At 46.9% G+C, this 12,639-nt stretch overlaps 1 protein-coding gene across 1 annotated transcript in view; it reads right to left on the bottom strand.

Moving 5' to 3' along the window:
• LOC109913623 (inactive rhomboid protein 2-like) overlaps positions 1 to 12,639 on the bottom strand; it is a 59,598-nt gene that overhangs the window by 35,778 nt on the left and 11,181 nt on the right. The window contains exons 4-6 of the mRNA XM_048611063.1: positions 8,940 to 9,140; positions 8,435 to 8,557; positions 8,223 to 8,338 (exon numbers count right to left, since the gene is read on the bottom strand). Of these exons, the coding sequence (XP_048467020.1) occupies positions 8,223 to 8,338; positions 8,435 to 8,557; positions 8,940 to 9,140 (440 nt within the window). The remainder of the gene's footprint in view (positions 1 to 8,222; positions 8,339 to 8,434; positions 8,558 to 8,939; positions 9,141 to 12,639) is intronic.

The following is a 12,639-nucleotide window of genomic DNA, read 5'->3' as shown; positions in this document are numbered from 1 at the left end:
CACACACACACACACACACACACACACATACACACCCCCCGACCTAGAGCTCCAGTAAGGGCAGAAATTATGCAAATACTGGCCAAAATCTTCTAGCTGGCCTCAGAGATTAGAAACAAAATCAGAAATTGCTGGAAAAATTCAGCAGGTCTGACAGCATCTGTGGAGAGAGAAATAGAATTTTGAAGAAGGGCCACTCAACCCAGAACATTACTCTGATTTCTGTCCACAGATGCTGCCAGACCTGCTGAGCTTGGCCAGCAATTTCTGTCTTTGTTTCTGATTTCCGGCATCCGCAGTTCTTTTAGATGACAAGGTGTAGAGCTGGATGAACACAGCAGAGGAGCAGGAAGGCTGACATTTCGGGCCTAGACCCTTCTTCAGAAATGGGGGAGGGGAAGGGGGTTCTGAAATAAATAGGGAGAGAGGGGGAGGCGGATAGAAGATGGATAGGGGAGAAGATAAGTGGTGAGGAGACAGACAGGTCAAAGAGGCGGGGATGGAGCCAGTAAAGGTGAGTGTAGGTGGGGGGTTAGGGAGGAGATAGGTCAGCCCAGGGAGGACGGACAGGTCAAGGGGGCGGGATGAGGTTAGTAGGTAGGAGATGGAGGTGCGGTTTGAGGTGGGAGGAGGAGATAGGTGGGAGGAAGGACAGGTTAGGGAGGCAGGGACGAGCTGGGCTGGTTTTGGAATGCGGTAGGGGGAGGGGAGATTTTGAAGCTTGTGAAGTCCACTTTGATACCATTGGGCTGCAGGGTTCCCAAGCGGAATATGAGGTGCTGTTCCTGCAACCTTCAGGTGGAATCGTTGTGGCACTGCAGGAGGCCCAGGATGGACATGTCGTCCAAGGAGTGGGAGGGGGAGTTGAAGTGTTCGTGACTGGGAGGTGCAGTTGTTTGTCACGAAGCGAGCGTAGGTGTTCCACAAAGCGGTCCCAAGCCTCCGCTTGGTTTCCCCAATGTAGAGGAGGCCACATCTGGAACAGCAGATGCAGTATAGCACATTAGCAGATGTGCAGGTGAACATCTGTTTGATGTGGAAGGTTTTCTTGGGGCCTGGGATGGGGGTGAGGGAGGAGGTGTGGGGGCAGGTGTAGCACTTCCTGCGGTTGCAGGGAAAAGTGCCGGGTGTGGTGGGGCTGGAGGGGAGTGTGAAGCGGACAAGGGAGTCACGGAGAGAGTGCTCCCTCTGGAAAGCAGATAAGGGTGGGGAGGGAAAAATGTTTTTGGTGGTGGGGTTGGATTGCAGATGGCGGAAGTGTCGGAGGATGATGCATTGGATCCGGAGGTTGGTGGGGTGGTAAGTGAGGACGAGGAGGATTCTGTTTTGGTTGTTATTGCGGGGACGGGGTGTGAGGGATGAGTTGCGGGAGACACGGTCGAGGACATTTTCGAACACTGTGGGGGGGACGTTGCGGTCCTTGAAAAACAAGGAATTCTGGGATGTCCAGGAGTGGAATGCCTCATCCTGGGAGCAGATGCGGCAGAGGCGAAGGAATTTGGAATAGGGGATGGCATTTTTGCAGGAAGGTGGGTGGGTGGGAGGAGTTGTATTCAAGGTAGGTGTGGGAGTCAGTGGGCTTGAAATGGATATCGGTTTCCAGGTGGTTACCAGAGATGGAAACCAAGAGGTCCAGGAAGGAGAGAGAGGTATCAGAGATGGTCCAGGTGAACTTAAGGTTGGGGTGGAAGGTGTTGGTGAAGTGGATGAACTGTTCGAGCTCCTTGTGGGAGCACGAGGCGGTGCCGATACAGTCATCGATGTAACGGAGGAAGAGGTGGGGTTTAGGGCCAGTGTAGCTACGGAAGAGGGATTGTTCCACGTATCCACAGTTCTTTTGGTTGTTTGTCCTCAGAGATTATGTTGGTCCTGGAGTGTTGAAGAATTACAAATGTTATGTCTCGTTCAAAAAAATGTTAGGTTAAGGGTTCTAACCAGTATCTACAAGCCAAACATTTATTCATCAGCGGTGAAAAGGTATTTAGATATGGATTTACAGAGTCAAAATGAACAGTCATAAGACCATAAGACATAGGAGCAGAAATTAGGTCATTCAGCCCATCGAGTCTGCTCTGCCATTCAATCAGGACTGATAGGTTTCTCAACCCCATTCTCTCGCTTTCTCTCCAGAACCCTGGATCCCTTTCACAATCAAGAACCTATCTGTTTCTGTCTTAAATATACTCAATGACCTGGCCTCCACAGCCTGCTGTGGCAGTGAATTCCATAGATTCACCACTCTCTGGCTGAAGAAATTTCTCCTTATCTCCGTTCTAAAGGGTCTTCCCTTTACTTTAAAGCTGTGCCCTCTGGTCCTAGTCTCTTCTGCTAATGGAAACGTCTTCCCAACATCCATTCTGCCCAGGCCTTTGAGTATTCTGTAAGTTTCAGTTAGATCCCCTCCCCCATCCTTCTAAACTCCATCAAGTATAGGCCCACAGTCCTCAAACATTCCCCATATGTTAAGCTTTCCATTCCTGGGATCATTCTCATTAACCTCCTCTGGAGGGCCACTCAAGGGCCACTACGTCCTTCCTGAGGTATAGGGTTCAAAATTGCTCACAATACTCTAAATGTGGTCTGACTGGATCCTTATAAAGCCTCAGAAGTAGATCCCTGCTTTTATATACTAATCCTCTCAAAATAAATGCCAACATTGCATGTTCCATCCTAACTATGGGCTCAGCCTGCAAGTTTACCTTAAGAGAATTGTGGATTAGAACTCCCAAGTCCCTTTGCACTCAGATTTCTGACTTTTCTCCCCATTTAGAAACTAGTGCCTCTATTCTTCCTACCTAAGTACGTGACCTCACACTTTCTTATGTTGTACTCCATCTGCCACTCCTTTGCCCACCCTCCTAACCTGTCCAAATCCTTCTGCAGCCTCCCCACATCCTCAACTCTACCTGTCCCTCCACCTATCTTTGTATCATCTGCAAACTTAGCCAAAATGCCCACAGTTCCTTCATCTAGATCATTATGGTATAAAGTGTAAAGTTGTAAAGTATAAAGTGTAAAGTCTCAGCGTTGACCCTTTTGGAAGTCACCAGCTGCCATCCTGAGAAAGACCCTTTTATCCCCACTCTCTCTGCTTTCTGCCAAACAGCCAATCTTCTATCCATGCTGGATAGCCATGTGGGCTTTGACAAGGGGTCACACAGGGGGCTGTTGAGTAAGGTTGAGTAAGGAGTAAGGTTGACTCAGCAGCCTCCTGTGTAGCCCCTTGTCAAAGGCCTTCTGGATGTCCAAGTAGATAATATCCATTGGCTGTCCTTTGTCTAACCAGCTTGTTAGTGCCTCAGAGAATTCTAATAGATTTGTCAGGAAAGACCTCTCCTTGCGTACCATGCACTTCCAAATATTCAGTCCCACCCATCCCATAACCTTACCAACGACCAAGGTCAAGCTAATCTGCCTGTAATTTCCCGTCTTTTGCCTTGATCTCTTTTTAAACGGAGTGGGGGAGGGGTTATGTTAGCAACTTTCCAGTCCTTTGGGACCCTCCCTCACTGCAGTGAGTTGAACTGAACTGTTGAACTAATTTTTATCAGATGAAAGTAGCCAACTTGAGTTTGTGAAATGCAAATCTTGTTTAACAAATCTGATGAAGTTTCCAGGAATGTAACAAAAGGACTGGAGAGGACAGCATGTCAGAGTTGGTGTTTATGGATAAAATGGTACATTCCAGTCCTGTCAGCAAAGTTAAAGTCCATGGAATCAGGGGGTCAGTGACAGAATGGATGTGACATTTGCTGCATGACCAAGAACAGGGAGCTGTTGATGGTTGTTGTGTTGAACTGGAGGATAGAATATAGAATTCACAATTAGGATCACTGTTTTTATTGATATCCATTAATGATTTAGACTTGAGTTCAAAGGAATGAGGCATTAAAGCATGAAAATGGAGCACTGTACTTGCAGGATGACTTGTGATTCATTTAAGAAGACACCAAATCCCTCTGCACTACAATATTCTGCAGTCTCCGTCCAGTTAAACAATATTCTGCTTCAATATTCTGCCCTGATCATTTTTAAGAAACAATTAGGTAGACTTATAGAGGCCAAAGGTTTCAAAAGGTAGGGTGAGGGAGCTGGAGTATGGCTTTCAGATGAAGGGTCATGTTGAATGGTAGAGCTGCCTCAATGGGCTACTCTGACTCCTATTTTCATGTTTCTATGTATCAACTGGGGGTTACCATTCACCAGAAACTGAATGGAACTCACCACATAAACACAGTGACTATAAGAGCAGGTCAGAGGCTGGGAATACTGCAGAGAGTAACTCACCTCCTGACTCCCCAAAGCCTGTCCACCATCGACAAGGCACAAGTCAGGGGTGTGATGGAATACTCCCCACTTGCCTGGATGGGAGCAGCCCCAACAACACTCAAGAAGCTCAACACCATCCAGGACAAAGCAGCTGTGTGATTGGCACCACATCCACAAGCATTCCACTCCCTCTCCCACCGACGCTCAGTAGCAGCAGTGTGTACTATCTACAGGATGCACTGCACAAATTCCAAACCTACATCTGCTTCCATCTAGAAGGAGAACAGTAGCAGCAACATTCTAAAACTCCCTCCCTAAGTTATGTTTATTCTCTTATGGGATGTGGGTTTGGCTGGCTAGGCCAACATGGTTGTCCATCCCTAATTGCTCAGAAGACAGTTAAGAGTCAAATACATTGTTCTGGGCGTAGAGTCAGATGTAGGCTAGACCACGTAAAATTGGCAGATATCCCTCCTGAAAGGATATTATTGAACTTGATGTGCTTTTATGATAATGGGCAATGCTGACGCAGTCGTCATTACAATAGTGTTTTTAAATTCCAGATATTTATTGAATTGAAATGCCATGCTATCTGTCTTGGTGGGATTTGAAGTCATGTCCCCAGGACATTAACCTGAAGGTTTTGGATCACCAGGCTAGTGAGATTACCACTACACCACAACCTCCTCTTAACTAACAGCATTATGTGTGTTCATACACCAAATGGATTACAGTTAATCAAGAAAGCAGCCCACTACCACTTTCCCAATTGCATCAAGGGAACAGTGCTGTACATTGTGCAATCATCGGTGAACATCCCCACTTCTGACCTTATGATGGAGGGAAGGTCGTTGATGAGGCAGCTGAAGATGGTTGGGCCTAGGACACTACCCTGAGGAACTCCTGCAGAGATGTCCTGGAGCTGAGATGACTGACCTCCAACAACCCCAACCATCTTCCTATGTGTCAGGTATGACTCCAACCACAAGAGCGTTTGCCCCCTGATACCCATTGATTCCAGTTTTGCCAGGGCTCCTTGATGCCGCACTCAGTTGAATGCAGCCTTGATGTCAAGGGCTGTCACTCTCACCTCACCTCTGCAATTCAGCTCTTTTGTCCCTATTTGAACCAAGGCTGCAATGAGATCAGGAGCTGAGTGGCCCTGGCGGAACCCAAACTGGGCGTCACTGAGCAGGTTATTTCTGAGCAGGTGCTGTTTGATAGCACAGTCAGTGACACCTTCCATCACTTTACTGATGATCGAGAGGAGACTATGGGGCGGTAATTGGCCGGGTTGGATTTGTCCTGCTTTTTATGTACAGGACATACCTGGGCAATTTTCCACATTGTCAGGTAGATACCAGTGTTGTAACTGTACTGGAACAGCTTGGCTCAGGGAGTGGCAAGTTCTGAAGCACAGGTCTTCGGTACTATTGCTGGAATGTTGTCAGGGCCCGTAGCCTTTACAGCATCCTGTGCCTCCAAACGTTTCTTGATATCACGTGGAGTGAATCAAATTGGCTGAAGACAGGTATCTGTGATGCTGGGGATCACTGGAGGAGGCCGAGATGGAGCATCCACTTGGCATTTCTGGCTGAAGATTGCTGCGAAAGTTTCAGCCTTATCTTTTGCACTGATGTGCTGGCCTCTTCCATCATTGAGGACAGAGAGATTTGCAGAGCCTCCTCCTACAGTGAGTTGTTTAATTGTCTATAATGTTCCCTCTAAAGCTGCACAGCTGATCGGTCTGTGGTCGCATTAACTTCCAGCTCCAGAAGCTATTACCGTGGACAGACATTGGAGATTTATGCAGTGCCAAGATAAACAAGAAGGAATGTAACTTGACCCTTCAGCATTGCAAAGCCTACATCTGATCTGTTGGTTGTGGAATCACTTAGCTGCCACTTGCAGTTGGCACATTGTAGTCCTGTTTTGTAGCTTCACCAAGTTAACACCTCATTTTTCAGTATGTTCTTACTTCTTGTTGATTCCATCACCTCCTGACGTTCCCTCCTGCACTCTCCATTGAGCTAGGGTTGATGGTAATGGTTGAGTGGGGGATATGCCAGGCCATGAGGTTGCAGGTTGTGCTGGAGTTGTTGATGGCCCATAACATCTCATGATGTCCAGTCCTGAGTTGCTGGACCAAGGAATCTTCCCAGAGACACAGTGTAACTGTAAGACCTGCAAGAGAAATCTTTCATATGGTTCCTCTTGTCAGTCAAATTCAAGGAAAATGACAAAAACAACACCAGAAACTCTACTTTTATAAAGTTGACCAAAGCTTTTGACTCACTGAAGAGCAAGCATCTGTGAATTGTATTGTAAAGATTTGAATGTTAAATAAACATCTTCACAATCTGTCAGCTGCTTCCCAATGTTAAGACTGTAACTGTCTTCATTAGGAGACTGGAAACAAAATCCAGCCTGGGGTGAAACAAGGCTGTGTCCTTGTCAGTGGCTGTTCAAAAATGAGCAGTCTCTGCTGTGAATATTAAACAGCACTTCAATGGAAAACTCTGTAACTCAGGCACCTCCACGCTGAAACCATACTGACCAGAGATACACACAGAGTGATGCTGTACAGTATAACAGTGGCTGCAGTGTCAATGCTCACTCAGTATCAGGTTTGTAAAACTCTCTCAATCTCTTCAGTCCTGCAGACATGAAGCTTGGCCAAAACAAAATTCATTTATCACCCCTAGATCCAATCAGCCAAATATTCCAAACACTCCCACCCTCCCCTCCCGAGACGCTAGAACCAGCCACCTCTTTCTGAAAGACCTGGTCAGCCTTCAACAAGCTTCCACAGCGAGTGTCTGACAACAAAAACCTCCACGATTTAACCAAACTCGAGTAGGCAAAGCAATTGTCATTACCACACTGCTGGACCGCAGAGAGACCTGAGCTGTGTATCAAAAACACATTAAAACATTGGAGAAATTCCAACAGCAATGCCTTCACCACTACCTTCAAATCCAACGTGAGAACCATCAAACAAAGGCTCGTGTCCTCATTGAAGCCAAATCCAGAAGCATTCAGGCAAAACTCCTGCAAAACCAGCCACAATGAACTGGTACTGGGTCTGAATGGACAACATGGCTCTGCACACCAGACCAAACAAGTCTGACCAAACCAAAAGAGAACCCCACAAAGACTTTCTGAAGGCATTTCTGAAATGCGGCTGCACCACAATACCAACCACAGAGAGCACTGACAACTTCTGGAGTCCACTCTCTCATGGCACATCTGCCCGCATGTGGCTCAAAGTCTGTGGCCAGTCCCCTAACCACCCAGAGACCCACAGAATGTCAGCTTCCAGTTAGGGGACAGGCACAATGATGATGGGATACAGAGTAAAGCGCCCTCTACACTGCCCGAGTCCTCCCAGGACAGGGACAGCACGGGGTTAGATATGGAGTAAAGCTCCCTCTACACTGCCTGAGTCCTCCTAGGACAGGGACAGCACGGGGTTAGATACGGAGTAACGCTCCCTCTACACTGCCCGAGTCCTCCCAGGACAGGGACAGCACAGGGTTAGATACGGAGGTGTAGTCTGGAACCCTGGACGTATGAGATTACCAGAAGCCAATCACAAACTTTCTGGTGGGGGTCATCCTGATTAGGACTTAATTGCCATTTTGTTCCGCAATAGGATGGGCTATTCCGAGGTTACTCAAAACCCCAGTACCGGGCCAACTCATTAAACAGAAAATCAGTAATTGTGGGATTTGATGAATTCGGATTGGGAAACGTAGCAGGATTTAGGTTAAAAACCCAACTGATTCAACTGGCCTGCTCTGAGCTGCCTCTCTCAGCACAAACTGTGACCAATTGCTCCTGAAATCATAATGTATTCAGTTTGTCTGGCTCATATCACCCCAACATTGTTCACTGCCCACAATAGACCATTCGACATTGCAACCCGTACTTAAACAAAGTTTTTTACATACAATGATGCTTGCAGCCTCTTGGCAAAGTTCATGTCCATCCTAGGCCAGGAATCTGATAGTGATGGAGATTCAAACACATCATCCTGCATTGAGTAACCTTCATCAGGAGCATCGATCTGTGAGGAGTGATACCAAACATACCGTGTGTTACCAGCTCACATTTCAATCAGTTCCCCATCACCAAGACACAAATAGATCAGGAATATTCTTGCCTTACTAAAAAATGAGGAGTCCAGAGGTTCTGGACTGTCAATGACATCTTCCATAAAGTTGCTGGGATATACAAAGCTTTTTTTGTTTCTTCTGTGTGGAGGTGGTCTCAGAAGAGGACGACCCTGGGTTAGGAATCAGGCACACATTAAAACATTCCTCAAACTCTCATCTTCTCAGTGTCTCCCAATTTTCATCACTCATCGTTTTATTTGGCTGGGCCCCAAGCCCTGGAATTCCCTCCTAACATCTTCCAACCTCTCTCTGTAAAACACTTCTAAAACTTGTAACTCTCCTCAAAGTTTTGGTGATTTTAGCTCTCCATAGCTCCCAATCTCTCTTGGTGTCATATTGAGCAGTACGAACTGAATGTTTGATTGATTGTAGAGACAGAGAGCCTAATTCACCACTCTGCTCAGAATACACAATCCTTCTGGATCTCTGCTTCCCTCCCTGCTCCATGCAGAGCCTTCTTGCACTCCTCGCTGCCTCCTACTGTGCTCTCACCGTTATCACAGCCGATGCTGCTCGCAAACTCATTCGTACGACAGACTCCCGTTTCCTGGGGATCATTCCCACATATCCCGACTGGGAGTTTCGAAATGAACCAAGTGAATTGAGAGGAGTCTGTGCTGGGTGGGGAGTCCCAGACTGATCCACAGTGTCAGCATATTGAAGCACACAGCCCTGTGCAAAAGGATCAATGATCTGAGAATAAAGAGAACAGTATCAAATGAAAAGCTGATATTCCCATCAATCACTCCAATTCTGTCCCAAGCCCACACTCTCTCTAATTTCCCCTGTATGGCCTCATACCCTCTGTGCACTTTGGATGCAAAAATAAAAAGGCAGATTACTACCTGAATGGCTGTAAATTGGGAGAGGGGAGTGTGCAGTGGGACCTGGGTGTCCTTGTGCACCAGTTGCTGAAGGTAAGCATGCAGGTACAGCAGGCGGTAAAGAGGCAAATGGTATGTTGGCCTTCATCACGAGAGGTTTCGAGTACAGCAATGGGGATGTGTTGTTGCAGTTACACAGGGCCTTGGTGAGGGCACACCTGGAATACTGTGTACAGTTTTGGTCTCCTTTTCTGAGGAAGGATGCTCTTGCTCTCGAGGGAGTGCAGCGAAGGTTTACCAGGCTGATTGTGGGGATGATGGGTCTGACGTATGAGGAGAGATCGACTAGGTTAGGATTGTTTTCACTAGAGTTCAGACGAATGAGGGGGGGTCTCATAGAGACATAAAATTCTAACAGGACTGGACAGGGTGGGTGTATCCAGAACCAGGGGTCACAGTCTGAGGATTCAGGGTAGACCATTTAGGATGGAGATGAGGAGACATTTCATAGAATCCTTACAGAGTGGAAACAGGCCATTTGGCCCAACAAGTCCACACTGGATCTCCGAAGAACATCCACCCAGACCCATTATCCTACCCCGATTTCCCATGTCTAACCTAACTATCCCTGGGCACTATGGGCAATTTCCCACGGCCAATCCACCTAACCTGCACATCTTTGGACTGTGGGAGGAAACTAGAGCACCCAGAGGAAACCCACGCAGACACAGGGAGAATGTGCAAACTTCACACAGACAGTCATCCGAGGGTGGAATTGAACCTGGGTCCCTGGTGCTGATGAGGCAGCAGTGCTAACCGCAGAACACCACCATGCTACCCAAAGAGTGGTGAGTCTGTGGAATTCATTACCAGAGAAAGTAGTTGATGCTAAAACATTGAACATATTGAAGAGGCATCTAGATATAGCACTTCGGGGAAATGGGATCAAAGGTTATGGGGAGAAAGCAGGATTAGGTTATTGAGTTGGATGATCAGCCATGATCGTGAAGAATGGCGGAGCAGGCTCGAAGGGCCGAATGGCCTCCTCCTGCTCCTATCTTCAATGTTTCTCTGTAACACCACCAATAACATTCACTGACACACTTGCATACAACTAACATACTTCAGATCAACTCACACACCCAAATTCATAACACCCAACAAAGCCACAAGATTGACCCCACTCAACTCTGACCTCCCCTTCCTCATCTGTGAACCCACCCAAATACCCACCCAACTGCCATCAAATCCTGCATAGAGTCAATTCCTGACCTTCCAGATTCACACACTCGGAATACACCAGTAATTCCTGCCTCCGAAATTCCTCAACCCATTTATTGCTTAATGAGGGGTGACACTTAAAGAAGCTGAGGTATAACAGGGTTATCACTGCAGGAGACTGCATTCACCCAATTCTAAACTGATAATGTCAGAGTGTGAAAGACGACTGCTTTTCAAAACTTTGTACAGACATAAAACAATGGAGCCAGACTGCAAATGGGGTACAGTACAGCAGGAGGCAAAAACTGAAATTGTTGGTGAAACTCAGCAGGTCTGGCAATGTCTGTGGGAAGAATGCAGAGTCAATGTTTTTAAGGCCAGCAACTCTTCATAACTGGAGGCAGGAGGCAGCTTTGTAGATAACCCATTCTCAATTATGAGGGAGCCCAGAACATCAGTGAAAAAGATAAGGCTGAAGCATTCAAAGAAATCTTCAGGCAGAAGTACAAAGTCATTGATCCATCTCGGCCTCCTCCAGTGGTCCCCTGCATTACCGATACCAGTCTTCAACTAATTCAATTCACTCAATGTGATAAAAAGAAACAGTTGGAGACACCGGATACTGCAAAGGCTACGGGCCCTGACAACATTCCGGCAATAGTACTGAAGACTTGTGCTCCAGAACTTGCCGCTCCCCTAGCCAAGCTGTTCCAGTACAGTTACAATACTGGTATCTACCCAAGTATGTCCTGTTCACAAAAAGCGGGACAAATCCAACCTGACCAATTACTGCCCTATCAGCCTATTCTCAATCATCAGTAAGGTGATGGAAAGTGTTATCAACAGTGCTATCAAGTTAAGAACGTATGGGATACATCTGCCTTTATCGGTCATGGCATACATTATAAGAGCAAGGAAGTTATGCTGGGACTGTACAGGACCTTGGTTAGGTCACAGCTGGAGTACTGTGTGTAATTCTGGGCCCCTCACTATAGGAAGGATGTGATTGTACTGGAGGGGGTGCAGGGGAGATTCACCATGATGTGGCCTGGGATGGAGCACTTCAGCGATGGGGAGAAGCTGGAAAAGCTCAGGTTATTTTCTTTTGAGCAGGGTAGGTTGAGAGGGGACCTGATAGAGGTGTGTGAGGATTATGAGGGGCATGGACAGAGTGGCTAGAAAGCAGCTGTTTCACCTTAGTTGAAGCATCAATAACACGGGGGCATCATTTTGAAGTGAAAGGGGGGAGGTTTAGGGGGTTGTGAAGAGCAAACATTTCACCCAGAGAGTGGTGGCATTGTGGAATGCACTGCCTGGGAGGGAAATTGAGGAGGGAAACCTTGGAACGTTTAAAAAGGACCTGGATGACCACTTGAAATACCATAGCATCCAAGGTTATGGATCTAGTGCCAGAAAGTGGGACTAGCGTAGACTTAGAGTTGTGTATTTTTGGTGGTACAGACTGGATAGGCCGAAGGGCCTCTTCTATACTGTGTGATTCTACAATTGTATGATTCTATGGAAAAAGGAGCTGACTCTGGAGGTGAGGTGAGAGTAACTGCCCTTGATACCATGCTGTATTTGACCAAATGTGAGTCTAGCAAAACTGGAATCAATGGCAATCTGGGGAACATTCTCTGCTGGTTGGAGTCATACCTGACACATAGGAAGGTGGTTGTGGGTGTTGGAGGTCAGTCATCTCAGCTCCAGGACATCTCTGCAGGAGTTCATAAGGAGGAGGTGTTAGCAATTCTGGAAGGTGTGAAAATAGATAAGTCCCCTGGGCCGGATGGGATTTATCCTAGGATTCTCTGGGACGCTAGAGAGGAGATTGCAGAGCCTTTGGCTTTGATCTTTATGTCGTCATTGTCTTCAGGAATAGTGCCAGAAGACTGGAGACTAGCAAACGTTGTCCCCTTGTTCAAGAAGGGGAGTAGAGACAACCCTGGTAATTATAGACCAGTGAGCCTTACTTCGGTTGTGGGTAAAGTGTTGGAAAGGATTATAAGAGATAGGATTTATAATCATCTAGAAAGGAATAATTTGATTAGGGATAGTCAACACGGTTTTGTGAAGGGTAGGTCGTGCCTCACAAACCTTATTGAGTTCTTTGAGAAGGTGACCAAACAGGTGGATGAGGGTAAAGC

Source organism: Rhincodon typus, chromosome 23, assembly GCF_021869965.1.
Source record: "Rhincodon typus isolate 14 chromosome 23, sRhiTyp1.1, whole genome shotgun sequence".
NCBI lineage: Eukaryota > Metazoa > Chordata > Chondrichthyes > Orectolobiformes > Rhincodontidae > Rhincodon > Rhincodon typus.
Note: the sequence above shows the minus strand (reverse complement) of the source record. Positions and strands in the feature narration are given on the sequence as shown.